Source organism: Amblyomma maculatum, chromosome 6, assembly GCF_055883805.1.
Source record: "Amblyomma maculatum isolate TAMU_Amacu chromosome 6, ASM5588380v1, whole genome shotgun sequence".
Classification (NCBI taxonomy): domain Eukaryota; kingdom Metazoa; phylum Arthropoda; class Arachnida; order Ixodida; family Ixodidae; genus Amblyomma; species Amblyomma maculatum.
Genome location: NC_139349.1, coordinates 111,455,329 through 111,482,286, shown reverse-complemented (window position 1 = coordinate 111,482,286; position 26,958 = coordinate 111,455,329). Strand labels below are relative to the sequence as shown.

Genomic DNA, 26,958 nt, shown 5'->3' with positions numbered 1-26,958 from the left:
GAGTAAAAGAACCGCGACGAAAAATCGCGACTTTGGCCGATAAGCTAACACGCAGAGAATTCACAGCGCCAGGCTACGCAGACGACGGTTCTAATTCAAAACGAGCGGAGTCGTAACGGTTGCAGCGGTTCACGCGAGGACAAAGCCACGCAGCGCAGTCGGCGGCGCCGTCAGTGCGAGGAGAAAATTTAGGCGCGAAAGAGAAGTCCTCCTCCCAGCTTTTTCTTTCCTTTCCTCCTTTCGCCCCCGCTTGGGAGAATTAGACGGGACGGAAGTGCCCCTGAGTTTCCGCGGCCTGATATAACCCCTACCACACTTGTAATTAACGAACAAGAATTTAGAAATTGAAGAAGAAGGCATGGCTGTTTGAGTTAGGCATGATAGTTCGCTGCTTTAGCGCCGTCTGGTCGCGTTGTCTGCTTCCTCCATGTGCGGTGGGACCACTTTACTTCATTCGGTTACAACCCGCGTAGCCCATAGTGAAGTCATATGGTGGAACGACCAACCAGTCAACGTAAGGGCAGTGTTCTGGATAAGGGTCTTTGGTTCTTTTAGAGAGCTTATGAGCAGAATTACTGCACCATACAAATATGCGATCGTCAGTTTCGGTTTTGCTGCGCATGTGTTCAATGTTTTTTTTTTTTGTTTTTTTTTTTGCGTAGTCGTCTTCAGCATGTGCCGGCTTACAAAAAAAAAAATGTTTTGCAATTAATTCATTCATTCATAAACCTTTATTTATGAGGATGACCTACACCATGCATTCATTCCTTTAGAATGATCCTTTAGAATGAATGAGTGCATGGTGTAGGTCATGGAGGAAAGAAAACTTAGGAGAGGCCCTGACGTCATTTTTTTGACGCCGGCGCGGCCGCGCCGCGACCGGACGCTGCAACGTGTCTCCTCCTCCTTTACCCTCCGCATTTTCCTTCTCCGCGACGCTCACATACCTAGGGCCCTTAGCAACGCTGTTGCTAGTGGCCCGAGTTTTCATAGCAACAGTGTCGCCGTTGCTAATGGCCCGACTTGCCTAACCCTACATTTTGACGTCACTTCCGCCACACTTTCTCCAATGCATTGGGAATGGCAAGGTGGCAAGGCCAAGGGCCGCCCCGCCCCTCCTAAGTTGTTTCCTTCCTCCATGGCGTAGGATCCTCATGAATAAAGGTTTATGAATGAATGAATGAATGAATGAATTGCAAAACATTTTTTTTTGCATCCAGCACACGCTGAAGACGACTACGCAAAAAAAAAAAAAAAAAAAACAGCAACAACCATGGGATTTATTCATTCATTCAAAAACCTTTATTCAGAAGGATGACCTGATATTCTAGTTCATTTTTGCATTCATAGGTAGCGCCACTATTGGTAACGTTTTCTTTTATTTACGAGGAAATATGATAAATGTTTTTGTAAAGAACTGTCTTGATCTAAAACTATAGTTCAAAATATAAAATAGGTCTAACCTTGCTATTTTAGCATAAAAAAAAAGGGAGCATTTTTTATGTTTGTTTTGCTAGCTCTTCGCTAGGTTCACCATCCATCGCATATTCGGACGCATGTCGCCGCGCATGTCGTCTGCGCCGTGAGGGTTGAGAAGCACTTCGTAGCCTTGCGCGTTTATTCCACGATCAGTGTTCACAGCTGGCTCCATAACTTTAGATATAGACAGCCTTGTATGTCATAGCCTTTTATTATCACTGTTTCATGCGAAAAATCGTGCCACCGCCCGTAAACAAGGCCGAGGTTGCGCATTACTCAGGTGTGATCGAGGTGTGTACTATCATCAAGCGCGCGCCTATCGAAGGTGTGGCCGTAAGCTAGCATCAGGCATCTGATTTCTGTGCCTGTGACTCCAGTGAACGAAGTCGTCGGCGAATACAGCATTAACCATGGAATCGTCGGCACCGTCCCAAGAAGCATCCCATAAATCAACCGTCGAACCTCTCTTGCCTCAACAGGACTCGCAGGAACGTCCTCCTACTCCTCCGGTGCTGCAAGAGCGACCCGCATCGAAGCCGCAAGAACCGGCGAAACAAGCTCGCGAAATATTGCGGACTACGCTGGGATCGCTCGTGTACAAATTCGCCAAGGGTATCCTGATCGCGGGGAGCCTGTACCTTATGGGCTGGCTGAACCTGAGCCCTGCGTGGCTCCTCATAGGGGTAGGCTCTTACGTTGCGCAGAAAAATTACATCGAGCAGAAGCGGATCCGAAGCGGCATCATCAGTGCACCACAGGAGAAGGCCAGCATCCTAGCCACGATCGAAGACCTGCCCGCATGGGTGAGTCAGTCTTGCTATTATTGCATGCATGCCTGCTTGCGTGCACCGTGCTGTCAGTATTCAGGGCTGTGCCGGTGGGTGTGTTTGTATGCGGTGATGCAAGGGAAAACCTGCGGGCGGCCGAGAGACAGATTGATGCTGCGTCGACAATAGCATGCTCTCTGCTCGTCTGTCATATCCGCTAGCCGACGTTACCAGACTCGTTGTTTATATGTAGCACTGCGATGCTTGCTATGTGCACCTGACTAAGCGCACAATGAGCGTTTTGAGCAGTTGTGTGCATTTATGCATTTATGTTTATTTGTGTTTCTCTGCATTCTTTATGGTAGTTCGATCAGATCAGTGAGCTGTGCTTCATTGCAGAAAACTGCAGTTTTTTTAGGTATGTAGTAAAATAGCTTGCATAACATTTAATTCTGAATCTGGAAGTGTTTGCGATGGCACATAATGCTGAGTAGTGTCAATGATTAAATACCCTTTATTGCCATTCTGCAGTCAATCATCAGTGTACAGAGCAAAAGTTGAAACCATATTTCAAGGAAGGAAAGATTGTCTCGTATATAAATTTCAGTATTTTCCAATACCTGCAGAACAGCCCCCATCAACTGTATTAGCTTTCTTGGTTTTATCATTGTTGGGCCTTTTGAATTTCACATGAATGAAGAAACACACCTTCCAATTATATCTTATTAGAGATAATGTTTGACAACAAGAATCTAACAGGCAATCTGTATTTGACACCATAATGCTTTCAGTTTCGAACTTTCTGATCAGGGTCTGAAACTTACTGCCTCATATTCTGTGCAGCATCTGAATTCAGTAAGTTTCTATGCATTTGGGCAGGTCTTTCTTAAGGCATATCTTTTACTTCCACAAGCGCTGTATATCTATGCAAAGTTGGATGGGTACGTAGGACCTTATTTCATGGTAAATGGTATCGACATGATATATCACAGCCCTCATAGTCATAGCTGAAAAATCCTGCATCTATGTCTGTAAGACTGTTGTAACTTTGTTAGACTGCTATTCAGATGGAATAGAGAGGGGTATGTCCTGAATGGCCAGGTGATATAGATATACCTGGTGAGCCCTATGATACCATAAAGACCATACCCTATGGTACCATAGGGTGTGATCCTGCAATACAGATAGGGCAGGCACTCTCAATGGATGTGGGCTACAGTATAGCAGTTGCTATGGCCCCTTTTCAATGCAATTCAATAAGTATGTATGAGGTAACACAGATTTATCTCCCATGATTTACCATGTTGGTGGCAAGTCGCAGACTTGACCCTGTTAGACAACATATTTTGCACGCACAGAATCAAGAAAAAATTTGAGAAAATCTCGAATACAACATATTCATCATATACTTCTATCAATTTGTACTCTGAGTGTGTTAAGTAGGTCCTCTTCAATTCAATTGCACAAAATTGAAATGAACCCTTCAGGTTCAAATTATCAAGACTCGGGTGCATGAGGCTTTTTGGTAGGAAAGGCCGCTTCTAATCTAGGCATGCCCTATCAAATCTGTCGTTTAAACACGCGGTCAATCCAGTGTAGTAGTGTTCTTGTGGTTTCCAGCTCACATGCATGTTCTGTTCGCTCTTTACATTCTCTTTGTATTAACTCTGCCTTCATTGCATAAACTTGGTTGTTATAAGCTGCCTAAATGTGACCTGCAATAGGTGGTTATTATTCAAGAGGTGAGATCATCTTTATATCCATGTCCAGTTCATACAACCATTATATTTCAGTTGTGAGATTTTCTTGCGGAAATAAAAAACGATTGCTGTGAATGCTAATACGGGTCTATCTTTTGCTACTTGGTACAGCACAGTACAAATGCAACTGACTGCAGAATGCTTTGCTGCAGTCTGGTGCTCCCAGTCTAATATTTAGAAATAGTTGCATTAGTGTAATGTTGTCTGTATCATTCATTTCTTGATGCATGCATCAGATGATTCATTGTGTTTGTGAGCTCCCTTGTTTTGCAAATTTTTGCAGCTTACTGTCCACTTGCTAGCATTTCAGGGGTAGCCACTCTGCCTCTGTGATTTAACTTCCTGTGCATAGACCGTGAATTGTTTCAGAATATAGGTGTCACCTTGCTCTTTCTTATGATGCAAATTAAGTTATTGTATAAGATTGTAAAAGGCCTTAAACCCACACTTTTGAGAGTGTGGCTCTTAAGGTACCAAGTCATAGCTGCAGTGTTTATGACAAGCAAGCTTTACTGCAATCCACGCATCATGCATCAGGTATTTTCATTAATTGATATGACACTCTGTTTTTCAGGTGTTCTTCCCCGACACGGAGCGAGCTGAATGGGTCAACAAGGTTAGTGCGAGCCACATAACACTTAGAAACTTTAACTTGGTTGCAGGTTGCAGCGTTAAATCATTTTTTCGAAGAGTGCTGTGTTTTTTAATGTCACACTTCAACCTTTTTTTTCTTGCTTTTGCATCAGCAACTGTTTTTTCCAACTCTAGTGAGAAAAACTGTTAAAGAACAAATATTTCCACTGTAGCCAACACTACTCTTGGTTTGTTACAGTTATGGCTAAACCAGTGGCTGTATGAATAAATTAAGGTAAAATTTTGAATTGTGGTACAGGTGTTCTTTAGGTTAGGCTGTTTGGGCAGCATGCTTGCACTGAATATTTTTTCATGGTTTGTACAAATTAGTTAATTTTTAACTGATCAGAACTTGGTACTTTGTTTTATGGGGCCGCTTATAATAAGATCACTTTCTAATATACCGCTGGTACTCCAACTATCTATGAAAAATGTCACGTGTGATGTTCTTAACATTTAGATATCCATTTAATTTAGTCTCAGTTTGGGTAGCAGTTTAATGAATTAGTTTGTTCTAATTGCATAACAGCACTAGATGTGCATATGAAGTCTCTCTCTGCATGCATAGCAGTGTATACTGCTTTCAGTTTCTGCTGTGGAACTATGTCGTACAATGTCTCTGAGACTGCAGTGCCAACATAAGGTGTATTATACAAGCTCCATTTTTTTTTTCTTGGCACAGAGTAAATAATGAAAATTGCCCTCTAATGGACGCACAAATTTTCTGCTATAATTTTTTTTTTTTTTGAGGATAGCGTAATGGCAATGGCATTCGGCTTCTGTGCCCAAGGACACATGATCGAACCCCAGCCTTGTCAGCCTGTTTTCATTGAGGCAAAATGTGAAAATTTCTGTGTGCTGTGTGATATTGGCACATGTTAAAAAAGATATCCAGGTGGTAAAAAGAAATGCTGGTTCTTAATTACCATTATGCAATGGCAGTGTGTTAGCCTGAGTCCTTTTCCCTTGCCTAATTGCGTTTCTTAAGCTTCTTATCTTCGCATATTTTTTATATACTTATCCATTCATGTCTTTGCTTGTTAAAGGTCCTTTGCTAAACTTTGCTGAGCAGCTTTGTTGAGCACTGTGCTGAGTGTTGGTCATTTCTATTTTTGCTGTGTCATTCATAACCATTTTAATTTTCTCTGAGCCACACTCTGGCTTCTTCTTTCCATTGCCTATGGTACCCGCCAACTATGGCAGGGTGATGTTCACAGCACTAGACAATAGCTTTTTTTCACGATGAGGCTTCTAAAGCTGACACGTTAAAATTAATCCAGCCCCCCTCACCCCCCCCCCCCCCCACCCATCCCTCGAGAGCGAATGACAGCAAATGACTCAGCAAAAATGAAAAGGACTATGAACGACTCCCCAAAGTTGCTCAACAGTTTGTTCTGCAAAGTTGAGCAAAGAACCTTTAATGGACAAAAAATAGATTGTGGTCTGTGCAAGGAAATATGAAGGAAAAGTGAGAAGTGGAAAAGAAGCAATTAATACCATGAGGCCTAATGCCAACACATTAATTGCCTTCATAAGTTTTTGGCCTGTGCTCACCATCTCCCCATTTTCCTTATTCTTTTTGTTTCGGTTTTGTAACTGCTTTTGACGGTATATCTTTGCGATTACAGCATTTAAAGCATCCACTTGTTTTATGAGAACATCAGCCTTTGTCTCACAGATTTCTTTCAGCTTTGACTTCCCACTGGCACGTGTGCGCCGCATAAAGTTGCACAGTAAATGAGTGTCATTTTCATATCCCATGCCTCTGGGAAGAAAAATGTAGAGTAAATTTGCCAAACGTTTTACTTCCCTAGATCTTGTGCCAGCTTTGGCCATTTGTTGGGCACTACGTGAAGGACCTGATTCTCGAGACTATTGAGCCGAGCGTGCGCTCTTCTCTCCCTGCATATCTGAGCAGCTTCAAGTTTGAGAAGATTGATCTGGGCGATGTGGTAAGTTTTTCTCATTAAACTGGCTTCTGGCTGTCATGACAGTTTTCATACCATTCAAACATACATGCCTAGGTCTCTCGCCAAATGGTCCTTTGTCATATACTACTTGTGTGCAAGGATCACATCTCCATTCACTAGTGGTGTCTCTCATAGGCTGAGTTGCTTTGGAACATTAAACCCCATGAACCAACCAACCGTTCACTATTAGTCCTCATTAGGTCAGGCAACCCTGTTTTCTTTTAATAATGCCTAAGCATTGTATGGCTATGCAGGCCTGTTTCGCATGGGTGACTGTCGGAGCTGTAAAAGAGGAACGAGTCGGTATATCGAAGAAAGAATGGTACCATCGGATAGAGCATCAAGGAAAGGTGTGCAGGTGACAAAATGGTTGATGGGGGTGATTAGGTAATTAACTAGAGCCAATTAAGTGTTTAATTGCGAACCAAGATGGCCACCAGTCAACTTCCGGTACATCGGGTGCCCTTTGTCGAACACAACCAGCATTTCGTTGAACGCATCAAAGTTCACCGGCATTCTATAATTGGTTTACAGGAAAGGAAAAGTGCAGTATCTGTCACTCGCAGAATCCCACTGACGCATCTCGTAGGCAACACAGCAAAGCTCAGGCTTACGCATTTCTTCAGTTCAGATCCTCCAGTGATCTTGGCAAATTTTTTGAACATTCTTTTCTTTCATTCACTATTACATACTCCCTTTATGCAGTAATGCTATTTATACTTTCTTGCTCTTTTTACAGTTCCTTGCCTTTGTAATAGATAGAATGCTAGCTAAGTAAAATCGTAACCTTCTTCCTTTAAGCATCAGCATACTCCCTTTATGCCCTGAAGCAATAAAATTTACCTAGGAAAAACATGCTTTCTTGTTTTTTTACACTTTCTTGCTCTTTTTACAGTTGATTGCCTTTTTTTAGCATAGAGAATGCTGTCTAAGTCAAGCTGCAACCTTCCTCCTTTGAGCTTCAATGGAATTAGGTTTGAGATTCTAAAGTGCGAAAACTGTAGACACATCACACACCTCCTGCGATCCAGTGCAAAGGTGAATGGTGCTTTGGGTGTGTGTATAGCAAATTGGATGGTAGGTATTATATTGAAGGAACCGATTGCACTCTATAGCAGGAATTGTAAAAGGCATGGTTGCTTTTGCCATTTGCTAATTATCATTTGTGCCATTAGGGCTTCAGAAAAAAATATTTCACCTAATCTTAACTGTAGTATCAGTTTTGTCAAAACATTTTTTGTCAATGAAGTGCAGATATATTCGTTCCGTGAGATGTATACACAGCCTGGTCACAGAAGACAAGACTAAAAGCATGTTGTTTTGTGTGCATTGTGATTGGTGCACAGATTGCTCCAGATAAATAGTGGGAAATGATAAGGGCACTGCAGATAACTGCTACTGCAGAGGGTTTTCAGCATTACCACTGTCGAGCGTACAGGGACTCTTGGGGTTCACCAATTCTGTTGCGATATTTCACGAGTACTGTTGAACAATGAGATGTAATTTATTCAAGTCAGAAATGTATGCGCTAAGTGATGAAATCCCCACTTAAATGTAAGATTTAACATATCAGTATTGTAAAAACATTTTAATGATTTGCAGTTAACGTAGTATTATTTGAGTCTTGTTTGAATAGGTCAGCTGATGCAATATTAATAGTGAAGGTCTGGGTGTATCATGTTGTCAGAGCTATTTTTTAATTATAAATATCCTAGCAAACACTAGTTCAAATTTTTTTAGCTTCAGATATAGAGTGACCTGATCTGTGGGGACTTGTCTGCAATTTCATGAAGGGCAGCCTTTTTTCAATCATCGTGCTTGATCATTTGGGCAGTCATGTATTGTTAAGAGGTCACTCTTTTGTGTTGGAGCAGTTCTCCTCTGGTTTTAAAGGAACCTGGACATGCAGGCTTATTGATGCTTATTTTCAGGAAGAAACTCATTATCGAGGTGCATTTCAGAAACCAGCATGCACTAGCAAATGCTTTTAACTTTTATCTCACCACTATGCTAAGAGCAGTTATTTTGCCATGCTCGACAGCTTTTCGATTGTGTGCAACCAAAGGTATTTAGTCGATTCTTTTCTTTTAATTTTTATTCTTATGACTCTTCCTAGCAGCTGCTGGCCTTGACACCTCCTTCCCATTGTGTTGGGGCTGTGTAAATAATATCGCCCACCTGCTTGTGCCGACTGACTCTGAATTTGTTTGTTGAGGTAAATTATGCAAACGTGCTGCACTTGTTGGTGCCCTCCTTGTTAACTTTTATGGCTGGGACGGCTCCATTTCTTTTTTATTAAAATTTCTCACTGCAGTTCAAACGAGCATGTGAACAGGGGAGAAATGTAGGAATGCTAGTTTACAGATGTGGGGCTGTGAGTGTGATTACCACGTGTTTAGTTATACTTAGCTTTTATTGAACTCACTGTTGATGTCAGCTGGTGGTGTCACGTCATTAGTTGCAGACCTGTGTCAATATACTATGGTACTTCTTGCTTTGACAAAATTTTAAGATATTGGGTTTGCAAATAATAAGCAGTCAAAATTTGCATTGTTTGGTTTAGCGGTAACTACAAGGGTTGGAATGAAAAGATTCATACCTGAATGTTGATGGCTCCTGTCTATGGCTTCCCTTTCTATGCGTACATGCATTTTTCTTTTCACTTAACTAGTAATAACTACGAACCCCTTCATTTCTACCTCTATTATCTCACACATATTCATTAGGCCACAGTTATGAGTTACCACATTCTGGAGACACACCAGACATAGATATAAAGCTCTGCTTTAACCCATTCGTACAACACACCTGCTTGGCATAAGGGCAGCATGTCTGATATGGCATCCAAGTGTTCCAGCGGGTTCGATTCCCATCTCACCCTCCCATCTCAAAGGACATACCCAAATTGTCAGCTCCAGTCAACTTGCTATTATGTGGTCTTATGACGTCACACAACGAGCTGACCAATCAGTGCTGGCCATGCAACTTACCAACTATAACCTGCCAGAGGCATGCTTGTGATTTTTTATTCACAGCACGAATACTGCCAGATTTCCTGTTGAATGACGCCTTTAACACTATTGCATTAATATAGTATAGCTCTCCATCACTGTAAAATATCTATCGGCAGGTGTCTGTGAGAAAGGTAATGGCCTTCCACTTCTGAGACTCTGAAGGAGTCGTGATGGTGTCTACCACCAGAAATGCCAAACGGTCGATGCCAAGCTTTACTCACACCTTACTGAAAGAGTTGAGAGCAGCCATTGGCAGGAAAAATCAAAAGCTGGAGCCCAGTGTCATTTTCTACTGAGACAACGCACCCTGTCACAAAGCACACTCTTCCCTAGAAGCAGCCAATGCTTCTGGTTTTGAACTAATACTGCATCCACTGTATTCACCTCACTTTATACCACCAGATTTTCACTTGTTTCGTGGTGTGAAGGAAAGCCTGAATGGAAAGCATTTTCCAAATTATGATGCAGCTGTTGATATATAGTGCAACTCCTAGGAGGGATTCCTTAAAAAGTTTGACTTGTGCCAAAGGGTGTATGCCTCGTACGCTCGTCTTCTTTGTTGACACTTAGCTTGTAGTTTTGTTTTGCAAGTGTGAGTCCACCAAATAAATTTTTAGTGGTTTCTTTTCAAGCTCGCCAACTTTTCATTTTAGGCACAATATTGTGACAGTATAACAGATATGTGAATTAGGTGAGAAAAGCATAACATTGTTTCTATGGTGTTATGCTCTTATGACAGCAACAATCTCTGTCAAGCCGAAGAATTTTTGTTGTACTGTTATTTTTTTTATATATGTGTCATAAGAGGTCAACTAGTGCTTGCACGGGGAATAGGTGGAAGCAGGAGGCACAGGACCGGGTTAATTGGAGGTTTGTGAGCGGGCTCTTCGCCCCTGCAGTGGGTGCAGGCAGGCCTGTGATGGCTGCAAATGCGATTTGATCACCTTTACAAATATTGGATTTTACGATGAAATTTTAAAAGTTGTTTCGAATTGTTTCTCGTCCATTTTTGCTTAAATGCCGCATCCTGTCCCAGCTTGCAGTGCATGCTTTTAGAGGAGGTTCTACACATTTGGTTGGATTGAAGCACAGATGTAAAGCACGTAATCTGTATGTAATCCCTCCATTTTTGTACTTTACAGCCTCCTAGGATTGGAGGGGTGAAAGTGTACAAGGAGAATGTGTCCAGAAATGAAATCATCATGGACATGGAGCTGTTGTAAGCTTCTTTGCTGTTGCATCATAAGCGCAAAGTGTGGAATGGTAGCGTTCTGAACATTTTAAGTGACAGATTTAATGCAACCAAAGTGAACTTTGTGTGATATGTTTGCCGCTATGGTTGCCACACACACAAAAAAAATTAAAGCTGTGAGTGTAGATTAAGCAGAGTACAGACTCTATGTGTTAAATGGTTGAGTAGTGCATGGATGCAGCTGCGGAATCTAGCAGTGATGATGAATATTAATGCTGTAGATTTTATTTGCTTAGAAAGGTGTAGTTTTAGCATAGAACTCCAAAGCATTTTATGCTTGCACTTGCTCTGAGCTGCAATACAGACTGGAACCTTTTGCATTTTTTTTTTCTTTTTTTCTGTGGAACGAATACTGTGTGTCAGGCTACCTGATCAGTTGCATAATGCCAGGTGCCTGTCAGCTAGATGCATGGTCAGAAACCCAGATGGCCTACGAGACTGTTTTCATATTTTTGTGTTGACGTGATGGAAATCGTGGCATTGTTTGCTCATGCAGAGCAAGAGTTATTTCTGATTTAACTTAGGCATTCTAAAAGCATATATGCATTCGGGGTTGGTGCTTGGAGGCTGACAAGAAAACTTGAAAAAGCATAGAGGATGGTTCATTAGTGTAGTGATGAAAAGAAAAAGCAGTAATGCGAGGTTAAGAGACAGAATGGGATTGACATGAATCAGAAATCAACTGTGATTTGGTGATGCTACATCTAAATTGAAAATAAATAAATAGAATTAGGCTGACAGTGCAAAGTGTGGAACAGATGATCAGCAGTCTGTCAGAGTAAAGAAAAAGCAGAAGTTTGGTTAGCATGGCTCACGAAAGACGGGAGTTATTAGGGGTCACTGGAGAAGCCTCTTTTTTGTGTGTGTTAGGCTTTATGGTAGTTGGCAACTAAGGCCATCATGGCTGGGGGTTCAGTCGTAATCCGCAAATCTGCGCATACCTGCTAAAGTTTAGGGCTCACACACTAAATACTAAATGGTGTATATTTACATTGAAGCGCTCACACGGGTCATTTGCTGGACAAGCGCTAGGAAAATGCAAGGTTAGGCTCGGGAGTCAGTTGCAGTTGCTCGCGCTTGGCTGTGGAGGAGGCGAGGCAGAGATGGTGGGGGCTCGGATGCTATGCACAAGCTAGTGAAGCCCATTCGAATTGCTTTGGGTTTTGCAATGATGGGACTGAAGTGGCGACGATGCATTCTTTCGTGCGCTGGTCGTGGCCAGATTGAACTTAGTTTTGCAAAAATGCTTTACCAGCTGAAAATAATTAAGTCTGTCTAACACGCGCATATAACTGTAGTCAAGAGTTGAAAAAGTTTTGTCTGCTCCTATAGTGTCGCAAGGTGTGCTCTTGTGTCAGCGTATGCTTGTTTGATTTTCCTTTTAGTTTTTGGACTGAAAGAGCGATGGGCGATAGCTCAGCAATCGGCAACACAATGCTAACCCCTCCCCCTTTTCGATGTGCACATGGTGGAAGGGAACGTTGGACATGTACCTTTTTTTTTATGTGGGAGTGCTTGTTGCTTAAACGAGCTAACTCTCATAATGTACGAATAATGCTTCTGATTGTATGCTTAAATAATACAGCATGAGCCCATCAATTTCGGCCTCTTCGACAATCTCTAGACAGAAGCACAAAACAAGTCTAAGGATCACTAAGGGTGCATATTATAGGGAAGGCTTCTCAAAGAAAAAAGACAGTATGTAAATAAAGTCATTTCAGTGAAGAAAGAAAAAAGCTCTCAGTGACCACATTCCACAGCATGCATGCAAGAGTGCAGCCGACACCACGGATAGCAGACGGCATTTGGATGAGATGTTGTTTTGATGTCAGCGGCCAATGGTTGCCATACCAGGAAGCTCCTTTCGATTTAATAGAAAAACTTCATTTTAAAAATATCTACCACACCGAATAAGCTCAAATTTCAAGGAATTATAATTTAAGGTATGTGGAGTGAAATGCAATAATCAGTTTATGCTCAAATGTTAGCTGTAATGGCCCCTTTAAGGACTCTGTGCCCCTGTAACCGTCCCTTCACTGCTAAGAAAAACTGTTACCTAGTGTAGTGCAATTGGTTGTGTCATATCCGCCGAACATTGCCTCAGGATGTGCAGACAGGTTGAAAGGTTTTATATGACTGTACAAGCGCATGAATTAAGGTGATGATGTAATCACTAGGAAATTCAAGAGTGGTTGCCTTAAAGCTAAGGTTTGGTAAGCTTTGAGAGTTCGAATCTTGTCACTCCCACTACCTGTCTTCATGCTTATCACAGATTTGAGACCAATGATGCGTGCTGGTGACACTGATTGTTATATGCCTAAAGCAGATCCATGTATAAGGGATATGCATTTGTTTTTTGTTTTGCTTTCCTTGCAGCTACTCAGGTGACTGCAAGTTCAGCATCAAGGTGAAAGGGTTCAAAGCTGGAATTCGCAACCTTCAGGTACACATGCATACAGCCACTTACGGCCGTATTCAACCGGTTTACTTACCATAAGTAATTTAGAATCTACTTTTGTTTGTGAAACACACATTTTTGATGACATAGGAATAAATATTTTAGAGCAAACTTACATAGTTTTGCTGGTGATGAGTAAAACATCGTAAGACTTGTGTGTGGGTTAGTTGGTGGCGCGATTCGCTGAACTGCAGTTCAGAAAACCACAGCCTGGTTTAATAACTATGCATGGTTCTAGCTACAGTAACATGTTTCCTGAAGCAGTATATTCACATATATGTTTATACTGCAGTGTATGGAGAACAGCAGTTTTGTCATTTTGTTGTGCACAGGGATATTCCCAGCTGTATAACAGAGCTTAGAAATCTTTCTTTCTTTGCTTACATTTTTTAACAGTCTGTCCTCAAGCCTAGCTGAATTGCATATTCAGGCAATTTCAGTAGTTGAAATGGCTGTTTGGCTGCTCTGGCTCACTTATAACCACTCCTGGTTGCACTTTGCAGTAGGAATGGACCGTGTAGATGCTATACGTTGGTATCTTTCAATAGTTGTTCAGTGTCTGAGGCAACCGTTTGCTGGAATCTTTCTTTGCTTGGAATCTTTGCATTGCCATGCTTCTGTTTTTTAATCTCACTTTGAAGAGTTTATTATTCAGATCTACCAGAAGCATAATTTCTGTAGTTAGTTGTATTCGTTTAAATATACGTTTTAGTATGCGATATAGGCAGCAAATATTCATTCTACATTTGCTTTGACAAACTGTGCTAGCCTCTTGATGCCAAATATTTATGAAGTGACAAAATGGTCCTTTACTCAAGCCTAAGCATCCTTATAATTTTTTCTCCATGCCTCCCAGATACATGGCCACTTGCGAGTTGTGATGCGGCCCCTCACCAAGCAGATACCCCTGGTCGGTGGTGTCACCGTCTTTTTCCTCAGACCTCCCGTGAGTAGAAAACAAAAAGGAAAGAAATAGATCCGCGTTTTAACCCTTGTTGCTGCCGTCTGTCCATATGCACCTGCATAGGATTTCTGCCACGCTTTCTTTGCTTGTTGCCTGTTCATACCCGTTATTTCTAGTAAAGCTGGCAAGACACGTTGCTCTCTTGGCGAGTGCATTCTTGATCAACAAATTATGAACATGACTTTGAGACTCGAGGCTACATGCTGGATAGAGCACTCAAACCATACTCGGCAGAAAAATTTATGGATGGGCTCTGATTGTGTCAGCAACAGTTTGATATGGTTTATCTGAAGGCGTGGACATGTAAACTGGAGAAGAAAAAAAAGTTGCTATTCACTGGACTCCTTTAGAAAAAAATCAAACAGCCACCTTTCCACTGACCATGAGTGCTGATTTGTTGCTGCATTGGCTTCATTTATAGAAAACAAATTAGTGATTGAAACTGGTCATACGAAGAAACAGGATTGATCTGATGCCTGTTCAAGGCATGCATGCATGCCGAGAACATAGATTACGCATGGTGAGATGTCGATTTTACATATGCGTTAAGAAATGCCAGGTGCATCTTGTGCAAGGAAATTAATTAATTAATTGGAATTAATTAATGCTGTCTGTAGCATCAAGACCCTGTGCTGGATGCTGCACATGGATTGAAAGTGAAAGCCTCTCTGAAAGTGAGATCTCAGAATGTGAAAACAGCGTGAATAGCACGAATCACATTAAAAATGAGCATGTTAAACGGAAATGAACAGAAAATGCATCAAAAGATTAGGCCATGATAACAGCACTGTAAAGAGCCAGAAAATATATTTAAGAAGGATATAGTGATTAGTAGTGTTACTTTCATGCCATCCCTGATTTATCACGCACATTTTCGGCACTCGTTTTGTGAGCCTTTAACTGGCCGGAGATTCTTAATGGGCGCTTTGTATTGGTGCCCATTGCAGGCTATTGATTTCACCTTGACCAACCTAGGACAAGTCCTTGAAGTTCCCGGCCTCAAGTGAGCCTTTCCCACTTTGCCTTATACATAACATGCAGCCATAGTTATTGCACCTTACTTTTGGTACATTTTACTGAATCAGTATGCTCACCCCAAGTGGCACATGTGCCTTTCTTGTTTCCCAGTGACCTCCTCAAGAAGGCAGTTTCAGACCAGGTGGCAGCCATGATGGTGCTTCCAAACAAGCACTCGATAAAACTCCAAGAGCATGTTTCAACCCAGTCACTGCGGTACTCTCTGCCCTGTGTAAGCTGCCAGAACTTTGCTTGATATTTTTTTCCCATTGGAATGCTCAAGCTGACGTGAAGTCTTAATGTATTTGTTACCGCCAAAGGCTGCACATTTAGATTTTTTTAAACAAAAATGATTTGTTAAATTCAGTCATATGCAGTATCTTTTTTATTTATGTGACTTATCTTCAGCAGAATATCATTGACACATTCTCAGTTCTTATGATTTCCCAATTCATATGTTCAATATGTGGACTGTAAAAATTTCCTATAAAGTTGCACAGTGAAATCTGCGCGTTCAAAATTTCCACTCATTGTGGTAGTGTAATATGTTCAGCGATCAACCGCGCATGTTCCAACACACGAGCGAGCCGAGTCCGGGAGCACGCAGCTGAAAAGCTAAATAAAAAATGCGGCGCTCACCCACTGTGATTAGCTTCTCTGTAGTGCCTTAGGGCGGGGGAAAGGGGGGGGGGAGCTAACGTAACAAGGCTCTTCTCGTTGAGATGCAGCGTGGAGAGGCGCAGTGATTTCTTCGCAATACCTGACGGCCATTGCGCGAAGCATTGAGAACAACTATGCACTTACATACTACGAGGCCAGATTCGGGGAAGGCAGCGTAAAGATAAAAATACAAGAATCGGTCGGCGCAGTGAATTCTCCACGGTGCATTGGTGTGAAGGGGCAAAGCACCCGGTAACCACGATTTCAATTGTCATTGCCATCGAGGTACCGGATGGGTTGCAAATCTCTTCCACACCAAGAACAATGCAAATGCGAACTGAATGTTATGAGAATTAAAACAGATGTCTTCATCTCTCTAGAAAGGAAGTGCTACATTTTTATGAAGTAAAAGTGTTAATAAATGCTTCTGTACCGAATTCAGCAGTTACATTTTTCAGAATCATGCAGTTCGGATTATACATTTTCCCGCGTAGTACATTTTCCACTGGTATTTCTTTTAAAAAAAAACATATTGACGGGGTTTTTGTGTATATAAGTGATTACCCTAGAGGACGGTATCTTTTGATCCGAGTTTTTTTCTGCAGAGTACAAGCTTGTGGGCTCTACTTGTTTTTAGTAGGATAAATGAGAATATTTGCTTGAAAAAACAACATTTTAGTGGCTACCGCACAAGGAAGACTCGCACAGAAAGAAGGGGGACAGGACACGCGTGCCACATTAAAAGTGTGGTTCAATAGCGACATGCAGTGTGCTCCCTGCACAAACACTCGTCGCTATATAGTCAGAAGATAACACTGCGAATGCTTTTAGCTTGCTTGCGATTTTGTTAACCATGAGCGTAAAAGAAAGGAGGCCTAAGAAAACATGATCAGTGTTGCCTTCGTATGTGCAGTTTTAAATTTTACAACATGATTTCATGCGCACAGGGCGTCCTTCGTATTGAGGTCGTGGCAGCAAAGGACTTGATCAAGGCAGATGTTGGTATGCTGGGCCTGGGAAAATCAGATCCTTACGCCATTATCACCAGTGAGTAAACAGTTTCTGGATTTATTTTTCTTCTTTTTCTTTCTTTATACCTCTCATGCCCCAGGTATGGAATATTATACGAAGGGCTGGTAAAGCGTACAGCATGCAGATATTTCTGATTTTCTTGGTTTCCTGCCATTTTAGTTTCGAGATGTCCTGTCAGTAGAATATGTCACAGCGGCAGATTTTAGACTGGTACATACTATGTCAACATTTTTTGGGAAAAAAAAGTGCTCCTTTTTTTTAATGACAGGATTGTTTTCGATAGCTGCATTCTTTGGCTTGTATGCTCATCTTTCACCCCACAAATATGAAAAAAAAATTGCTATTTACTGAGTGGAGACGAAAGGCGTGAGGGTACTTGGGCCTTTCAGCTCAATTGTGCTGTGAGGGGAAGTGTAAAAAAGAGAGGAAAAGCGCATCACTACGGTACTCATAGTGGGGGGGAGGGGATGATTGCAAGATTTTTTTTTTAGCCTTTTTACTTTTGTCTTGTTACCGGGCTGTCTGACCAATTAACAGAGGCTTACAGTCATTGATACTTAGGAAAGCACAAGAAAATTGTCTGGATTAAAATTCTAATGTGAGAGCCATTTTCGTGCATAGATGATTTGATAGAGAAATGGGTTTCACACCAGCAGTGAGGTCTGAACTCACAAACTGTACCTGGTCATGTGCTGTGCTCTACCAGTTGGACAGCAGCCGCTGTCTTGGCTGCCTTCTCCTCTAGCTTTCTGAGCACATATGTGCATGTGTGTGTGTAATGCAGTCATGAGGGTGTTTACGAGCAGCCTGCTAGCCTCAAAAAGTTTTTGGTACTGTTTGCTTGGCTACCACTTGTGTTGCCTTTGAATTCCTTACCCTCCTTTGTTGCTTCCACATGATGCATGTAAAGGGGGCAGACATCAAACTTTCTTTATGCACTGATTCTTTGAAATTAGGTTCAAGACATTAGCAGCCAAGTGAAATTTAGCCTGTATTTGTTAAATAATTTATAATCAAATTTTTTCTGTCATGATGTTTTGGTTTCAGTTTCAATAACCAAACGTTGGTTGTGACGTCAGAGTTGACTTCGGGTCATGGAAGGCATGAAAAACTGTGGTATCATAGCTGCTTGTTCATTGGCTGTCACGTTAGCTCTTTGAGCAGGCTGGTTGAAGAAAAACTATGAAGCAAGGGATTGTGTTGCGGTTTTTTTGGGCCTCACGTGACCTGCAGTCTTCTTTGACATCATAGTCACTGTTTGGTTGGTGAAAGTGGAATTAAAGCAACGTGAGAAGAAATTATAAATTATTTACTTGGCACAGAGAAGTACCACATGATATTTTATGTAAACAAGTGTCTTATGAATTATTCCAGATGAAAAAAAAAGTTCACATCCAAAAATTTGATATCTATACTGCTGTGTCTAAATCTAACATCACCATTTCCTTTCTTTTTTTGTGTAAAAGATTCAGTTAAAAAAAAAAAAAAAAAAGATTCAGCTTGTGATTGTGGGTTTGTAGCTGAGTAATGTGCCTGGCTTGCCTGTAGCCATGCCATCGTCAAGCATGCTTTTAGAGCAAAGGAGGGGAGTTAGAGCCTCAGATACTGGAAAATAAAGAGCGCAATACCTTCTGACTCGATGCACACATGTCGAGGCATTTCTGATGAACAAAATTCTCTGAGTGCTTTTCTTTTCTATATTTATTACTGCTATCCTTTTGCATTATCATTGCACATAATGTTTTCATGTTTCTGCTTTCAGTTGGTGCCCATGAATTCCGAACACAGGTCATTCCCAACACTGTGAATCCCAAGTGGAACTACTACTGCGAGGCAAGTCTGTGAGTTTGGTAGAGTGGTTAACAGCTAGCTTAATTCTCAGGCACAGTGAAGAAGATGCAAACAGGGAACGAGCACAAACACTGTCCTCATTGATGTTTTCGGCAATACCTTTTGTTGTCCTGTTTGCGTGCTGCCCACTGCATTTGAGATAGCATGCACCAACAGGCCCAGTTAACCACGCTTCCCTTCATTGCAACAACCCTAGTGTGAGTAGCTGCTTTTATTTGGACTGATGATGAGATCTGTCGTTTCAGACTGTTGTCTACCAGATTCCTGGAGCAAGCTTGGATATTGAAGTGATGGATGAGGACCAAAGTAGCAAGGATGACTTCCTGGGCAGGTGTGAAAAAGTTTCGGGCTAGAAATATAATTCTGTGGGTTCTTGACTTTAAGCTGTGAACCTGACTGGACCAAAGCAGTGAAATTGAATTTCCTGTGGCTCTGTGTCCTGTTCGGTGGAAACGGCATGCATTGCATGGTTAAGCTACAGAGAAGCACAGGTATGGGAGTTTCTGAAGAAATGTTCCTGTAATGTCAGTTACGACAGAACAGTGTTTTCTTTACATGACTTCAGGTGCAACATAACTGACTACAAGCATGTAACTACTGGCTACTGAAAGTCAGCAATGGAATAAATTGAGATCATGGGAGACCTTACAGGTCTTGACCTAGCAGGCTTTATGTTATACAAGGAAGAATGATGTGTTGTAGGCGTTTTTGGCTAATATGCTTTGCGATTTGCTGGAAGCCGTGGAAGAGCTGACTGAGTGGGCTGCTGATGTCTCTCCAGGGTGTCTGTTGCTGTTAGCGACATCGAGAGCCAAGGCCAAGGAGACATGGCAAGTGTTTACCACTCCTTGACCTCTTATTATGTTTGCTCCATGTGACGCTATTTCATTCTACTTTCAAACCTGGGCATACTGAATGTGAAATGGATCCTGACAGGTATCGTGGAAGTAAATGTCTTGTCACTATATGCATATTTAAACGATATGAGATTGTATGTACAATCTTACACTTTCTGTTGACTGGTATGGCTTGATCTCTTCTCGTATACTGATGTTTGAGATTAAAAATTATATTTCATTAAAAAACCGCAACATGTAAAAACAAATTAAAAAATTGTTGGTTTTGCAATTATGCTTTTAATATATATATTTTTTTTTACTAGCTAACAAGGTAAATTCTTTCAGGTAAATGCCATCTTGACTGAAGCTCTGCCTAGTCTGCAGCTCTTCTTTTTTTGCCTTCATGACAGCAATGTGACCATAATCCTGTGCAAGTGTTCTGATGAAATGTCATGTGAGATTGTGGATGATGGTCTGCTGTTTTGAGTGCAGTGGTTGACCCTGAACGACACCAAGTCGGGCAAGATCCACCTGCGGACGACCTGGCTCAGCTTATCAAGCAATACGGACGACCTGGCTTTGGTTAGCTTCCTTCTCCTTTGGTCACCCTTTTAAGTGTAATGCGGTAAACTGGCACTGTGTGATTTCTTTTTGTTGTGGCTACCACCCTCTTTCCTTGCTCCTATTGTTCTTATGTGTCCATTCACTCAGTCCAGTAAAATCTTGTTAATTCACCCTTGTTAATTTGAAAATTCTGATAATTCGAACAAAGACCGTGGTCCCAGCCGGCTCCCAACTAAATCTCTGCCATCGGGCGCTCATTAATTCAAACACGGGCTGGCTGGCTCCATTAAATTCGAGCAGGGGATTACGACAGGGGATCACGTGCGTTCAGCGATCACCGATATAGACCTCTTCGAACCTGAATTGTATAGAACAGCAAAGCAGCACGAAACCCTGTCAGTTCCTAAAAGCAGACTAGAGATGCATGGTCATGCATGGCTCACTGATTTCTGCTGGGGGCATTGGAGCACGCTGCTTGGCTTGGGTTTGTTAACCGGCACAAATTCTTTCCTACGGCAGACTTTCTCAACACTGACTAAAATTGCCATCTTTTTTTTTTTTCTTTTTAGTTGATATTTATTGCCTCAGGGCATCAGTAAAGTATGAGATGAAGGATGAATAAATGATTAAATGAATGGAAAAAGGTGCTTGACTGGCTGATACATTCTAAAGCTGTGCTTGATGTCTCCTGAATTCTGGAGAAAACATTCAAGCAACAAACAGCGAAATTTGCTGACTAACCAGTGCAACTTACTCATTCAGCGCTTTGACATTGAAAAATTCTTGAGCATAGAATTTAAGAAACAGACATGATCTGTTCCAAACATAGTGTCAGTGATTTGTCTGCAGAAGATACTGTGCAGACACTGCCATTTTTATTATACTGCCGTATAGCCACCAAAAATACTCGAGTATTCCTATATGGGAGAGGCCTTCGCCCTGCAGTGGGTATAATCAGGCTGATGATGATGATGATGATGATTCCTGGCATAATATACAAGCCTTCAGTCCAGATTAAAATTGCTGCCATTGTTTTAAGTATTGGCTGACTATGTTGGACTGAAGGTAAATTGCTTGGACAAATTATAGCATGGTCCTAGCAACAAGCCGATAAATTGCTGCTTAACTTTCACTGCTCAGCTTGCGCGCACGCGCGAGCTAATCGGTGAGTGTGCGTGTGTGTGTGTGCATGTGCGCGTGCCAAAGATAGAAAAGTAAGTCTTTTGTGTTGTTGTAGGAATTCAGCAGGCTGTTTTCCGTTACATAACCATGTGGATGTGTTTTGATCACATGTTTTGGCAGATTTTCAAGGCGAAATTTGGATTTTTGGAAAAGTGAAGTCATGGAGCTGCAGCATTTGGCTGCTTTGTTGTGCTGCTACATTGTATCTGCATGCAGCTTTTAAGTGCAACCATTGATTTGTTGCTCTTTTCACCTTTCTGCAGCAAATGGAAGAAGTCAGGGCCATCTCAACAAAGACGCCTCTGTCATCGGCTGTGCTAATTGTATTCCTTGATTCAGCAAAGCATCTTCCGGTCAGTATGCTTATAGCATTCATCAGCATCTTTGAAAAATCACACACAGTGAAGTGGGTAATATAGCATTACAGGATATTCAGCAGTGGTCCCACCCTCGCCATCTGTAATTAACTTCAGTTAAGCAGCATGTAAATCTGCAAAAGGACTTCTGTTCATGCATGCATTGTTACAGTAGTTGCCCTCAGTGGGGCCCTGAGAACAAAGTGAAGTTGACCTGTATTGGTAGATCATTTCATTCTGATTACAAATAGAGTGCGCTCGCTAAGAAATTAATCACTTCCGATTACATGTTACAGTGCAATAGCATAGTCCCTCCCAGTAGAAATCTATGCCATGGAGACAACCATTGTGTGATCCGCTTCCATAGGCACCCTTGCATGTGTTGTTTAATGGGTTCTACATCTGACCAATGACTGGTGGAGTTCGCAACTTACAGTTGAGTTGTAGCTCTCGCGCAGATTCGAACGCAATCATTCCTGCACTTGTGCAAATAATTTGAATGCGCACGATTTTCGCCTTATACTGGTATGACAGTGACCACAATACCAGGAAAGCACGTCAATGGGCCCTTCATGCTACTGCATAAAAGCGGAGATTTTATAAGCTGGGAGAGGTCCATGGTTGAAATACAGGCATTGTTACCATCTGCCATTTTCACAAGAAAACTGCTGCGATGTCAGCATAGTTCTTTTTTCTCATGGATTTTTGAGGGTAGGCTTCAGTGCTATCCTCTTCTAATCTCTGATTGTGGAGCCCCTTTCAGTCTCTTACTGTCACTAGTTTGAATCAAGTTGTGACAAAAAAAAAAGTGGTCCATTTCGGTATTCATTTTTTTTTTCTTGGCAACAGAAGCATACCTTCCTGCCTGACAAACTTAACAGCAAAGAGCCACAGTATTGAGATTTCTCAAATTTGAGAATTGAATAGTGTTGTTCTCAGTGCCCCTTTAACTTGCTGTGGAGGAAAGCAGCAGGCACTTAGTTTTCCCATATGGTTTAGAGCATGCCTGCTGTTTTGAAAAATAACATGGGCAAGCTTTCAGTGATAACTGCATGAAAGGTCACAAGGGTCGCTAAGTGCAGGAAATGCGTGCGGCTTCAGTTCAGGCTGTCATAACACTGGGTGAGTAAGTAGTACGTTTTACTTAGTTATCTAGTAACATCTTATTGTCTTATAAAAGACCAAGCAGATGGATAGTATGCTTTTTAGTCTGCTGCTCATCCAGCGGAGTGGCAGGTAGCCTGTCACTGAAATTTTTTACTTTATTTTATTTATTTTATTTTAGTGGTTGTGGCTTTGTTTTGTGCATGTTTTGCTGAATTTCCATGTTGAGTCCTAAATGCTACCTTCATCCTGTGTGCATGTGCAACAATTATCTAGTAGTGTGATCTGTGATTCATTAGACAGATTTGTGCGTAGATGACTGCATTCATGCATGAAAATTGACGGTGTGACTCAGCCAATACCATTGTGATGCTTGCTATGTCATTCTCAAGAATCTGTTGCTGCAAATCATGTCAACCTACTACTGTATCATTTATTGCATGCTTTTTCAATGTTAATAATACATTATTGCCCATTGCATAATTTGTGATAGGCTCATATGTAAAGTTGCATGAGCTGGCAGATGACTTATCACAATAGTTCTTGCTTATCATAGTACATACTTATTGCAATGAAAGAAAAATTATAACATTCAACTCATGTTAGCTACAGTACCGGTTTCAATGTTATAATTTATGTTTCTAAATTTACTTGGCACATCAGTAGCTTATGTCTGTATTGTGACATTTACTTCTAGATCCGGTCTGCATATACTTGCACCTCGTATTGTCTGCTCATTTGTGGTATGCAGTCAAGCCCACTTATAATGACTACACTTATAATGTACGCTCACCTATTAGGAATGACGTTGCTACTATGGCCAAAACATGTACAATGACAGTGACACTGCGTCTCAGATAAAATGAACTGTGGCCGCTTGACTCAGAACAAAGGAGACGGCGTCATGAGCTCATCTCTAAAGGAAAAAAAAAGGATACTTCTAGAGCCAATGCAGAGACCGAAAAGCACCTAAATCTCTGTGTTTTCTGTCCCCCTCAGAAAAAAAAAGATATATAAGGGACGACCCCAGAAAAACTAAAAAAAATTCGGAATTAAAATAGCATATAACCGCCAGCAAAATGTGTCAACGGCTACACAGTCAAGGAGCGTAATGGGCAACATTGAAAAGGGGCAACGTTGAAATGGGCAACGTGAAAATAAAGGTACTACTGCACTAAGTCGGTGATTGACAACTGGGAGTGATTTGGGAAATTTGAAGGTCAGTTGTGGCATGTCATCATAAATACTCCATGATAAAGTCTACTTACGGACAGAACTGAATTATTGAACTAATTAACGCTGCTTTTTTGTGGGGGATTATATATTTGGCTGTAGCATGGGAGTCCGCTTACGATGACCCTTGGACACAATTGTAGCCTGCATGGCCGTCAAGTTTATCCTGTAGGGGCTCAGATGCATATACACAACAGTAATAATTTACTCTATACGGTGTGCAGTCATACTTTAATATATTACAGTAAGCACTAAAGTAGGGACTTATAAAACCGAACCAGGTAGTTCTAAATATTTGCTAGTCACACTTTATTTCAGTTGGGTTTTTCTCTAATGGAATGACAGAATCAGTTATGCACGATCCGTCGTCATAAAAGTCAGGGCAAAGCAATTTTTGTTTGAACGCACTCTTTGCAAATTATAAATGCATCTGCACAAACATTTGAGTTTGTACAACATGCAGGAGTATGCAGGCTGCTTGAAATTCCACCTCACCTTTTTTATCGTCACTAAGGTACGAGGGCAAGCATGCATGTTTGTGTACTGAGATGCGAGTTTCACATCACTTGTTCAACGAACGCTTGTAAATTTCTTTTTCATGGCCATAGTTAGTTACTAGTTAGTCACTTTTTGTGGCTGCATTTATAGCAAACAGTGGATGCATTTGGCCTAGTGGTTATTCCATTATATAGTGATGTTATATTAGTGCAGCACAAATTACTAACTCAGCATTGCACAGCATTCGTAATTTATCCAGCAACTGGTGATGAGCAAAAAGTGCATGAAAACTGTGCATAAAGGCATTGGGCAACTTTACTATTATTATTATTATTTTTATCAGAACACAGTAGTGTCCTGTCACATGTGTAACCTTGTGTGCAGTTGCGTAGTGTCCTGTAGTTTAGTAGCGTCTTTGCTTGTGCCCGACTTGACGTTTCTGTCACTTAACTGTGCCTGTTGACTTTTGCACTGGTGTTGTGCGTTTTCTGTTCACTTCAGTGTGACAGACAAGACTCCCGCTTGTGACAGCAGTGTTTGTGAATAACTGTCTTGGCCCTGCAGAGTGTCAGTTTGATCCCTTCCAACCCTACTTACCCGAGGAATCGGTTTGCCAAGACTCGTGTAAGTGCATGTCCAGGAAGTGAGTAAAGTCGTGTGAGGAGAGTAATGCGTGCTTTGTGTTGACGTTGTTGTGGTGCTTGTTGCGTGGGGTCGCTGCCGCTGTAGCGTGGTGAAAGCCTTGCAGCATCTTGTGTCGTATTGTGCCTGAGGTTGAGTGGTGTTGCTGTTGCCTGGTGCTGGCAGTATGGCTCAGGTGGGATGATAAACACTGCTTCTCAATGTGTTTCATACTTTTCATTTTGCTTACTCTTATTCACCTGTCTTCTTTTTATACATATGTATCATCTTTTGTTGTTGTTCTTTTTTTACTTGTTCGGTTTTCGAGAGAGTCAGGCAGTTTGGCAAGCATATTTTGGGGCCCAGAAGCTAACTTTATAGCATCCCCGAAGCATTGCTTTCGTGCTAACTGCATGTGCCTGTATGCTATTTTTAGTTGTTTCTTCTTTTTACTAGCCTATTGTTTCTGTTTTTAAACACGAGCATAAGTGTCATGTACCTCGCTACTAACTCCTCATGTACAGTGATCGTGGCCGTTATTGTAAGTGCAAGATTCCCTGACAGAGCTCGAGGCATTTATCTAGGCATTCAAGTAGAGGGAAAACTGTTGTAATGGCTTTTATTTACTGTGCTACTTTGCTGAAAAAGGATGCAGTACTGCTTGGATGAATGGTGAACTGTGAAAGAATCAGAATGGTGTGGATCTTGAACTGTAATTAATTTACATGTTAATTCGGCCAAGCAGGTTATATATATATTGTGACTTCTAATTTTCTTCCTGCAAGACATTTGATGCCATCTAGTGCCCTTTGCACGCGCAGTGCAACTAAGTCATCAGTGCAGAGGTAAATTAATAAGTTAGGCAGAGGGATGAGCTGCAAAGATCAATCAGCCAAATTGTCTCATGGCTGAGCACTGCAACGTATAAGAGCTTAACGCAGTAATTTGACTTTGTGGCAATAGTTATAAGCTTGTGTATTTGTAGAATCAATGCAAGCAGAGGCATACATCTTTGCTGTTTGGCTACTCTACCATAGCTAAAAGAAGAAAAAAAAAAAAACTAAGCTATTATACTTGTTCTTTGGTCGTGGCTCTGGATCACAGTGCTAGCAAGCTGCTTTGAAAAAGTTTTGTATATAAAAGGGGTGTGACTTCATTGTAGGTAGATGCATGTAAATGTCAATAACAGGCTAAGTGAGAAATCCTAACCAGTATTAAGTGGTCAAACTAGTTTATGGAACAACTTTCATAGGGTTCTATCTCAAACCAGTTGATACCAATTGGAAATAATTCAGAATTTCTCTATAAACCAGTTCAACCAGTTCGGATTTTGAGTAGTATGCTTTTCATTCATGGCTGCATATGATATGTTACTCTGGTCTATCAGCATGTTGAAGCTTCTGAGCTTTAAAGAGGTGCTGAAGCAGCTGACTCATTGGCATTTACGCTTTTTTTTTTTTTCTGTACCAAGGAAACTTTAAAGCTGTTATGATTATGTCACCCGTACTGAATTTAGAAAATCTCATGCAATCTCCCCTCACAGTAATGCAGATCAAAGAATCCTGCCATCTAAAGTTTTTTTAGTAAGCGCACACAGGTCACTCTATGCATATTCAGGGCACCTATGAGACCTTGCTGTGGCACTCAAGAGTTTAGGCTGTTTACAGACTGTGCAAAATAAAAAGGATGGCCCTGCTTGCTATC

General features: G+C 41.4%; 1 protein-coding gene across 4 annotated transcripts in view; it reads left to right on the top strand.

The window, feature by feature from the left end:
- The first annotated feature begins 1,525 nt into the window (after window positions 1-1,525).
- Window positions 1,526-26,958, top strand: part of Esyt2 (extended synaptotagmin-like protein 2) — a 38,197-nt gene continuing 12,764 nt past the window's right edge. For 3 of the 4 annotated variants that reach the window (XM_084607311.1, XM_084607310.1, XM_084607308.1), the window contains exons 1-14: window positions 1,526-2,282; window positions 4,581-4,622; window positions 6,454-6,591; window positions 10,766-10,842; window positions 13,252-13,318; window positions 14,190-14,279; window positions 15,245-15,300; window positions 15,426-15,546; window positions 16,922-17,021; window positions 18,769-18,839; window positions 19,103-19,188; window positions 19,639-19,687; window positions 20,189-20,278; window positions 21,706-21,795. In XM_084607311.1, the coding sequence (XP_084463437.1) occupies window positions 1,890-2,282; window positions 4,581-4,622; window positions 6,454-6,591; window positions 10,766-10,842; window positions 13,252-13,318; window positions 14,190-14,279; window positions 15,245-15,300; window positions 15,426-15,546; window positions 16,922-17,021; window positions 18,769-18,839; window positions 19,103-19,188; window positions 19,639-19,687; window positions 20,189-20,278; window positions 21,706-21,795 (1,470 nt within the window). In that variant the 5' untranslated portion in view covers window positions 1,526-1,889. Of the gene's footprint in view, window positions 2,283-4,580; window positions 4,623-6,453; window positions 6,592-10,765; window positions 10,843-13,251; window positions 13,319-14,189; window positions 14,280-15,244; window positions 15,301-15,425; window positions 15,547-16,921; window positions 17,022-18,768; window positions 18,840-19,102; window positions 19,189-19,638; window positions 19,688-20,188; window positions 20,279-21,705; window positions 21,796-25,197; window positions 25,258-26,958 lie in introns of all 4 variants that reach the window. The other variant, XM_084607312.1, reaches the window with a different exon arrangement.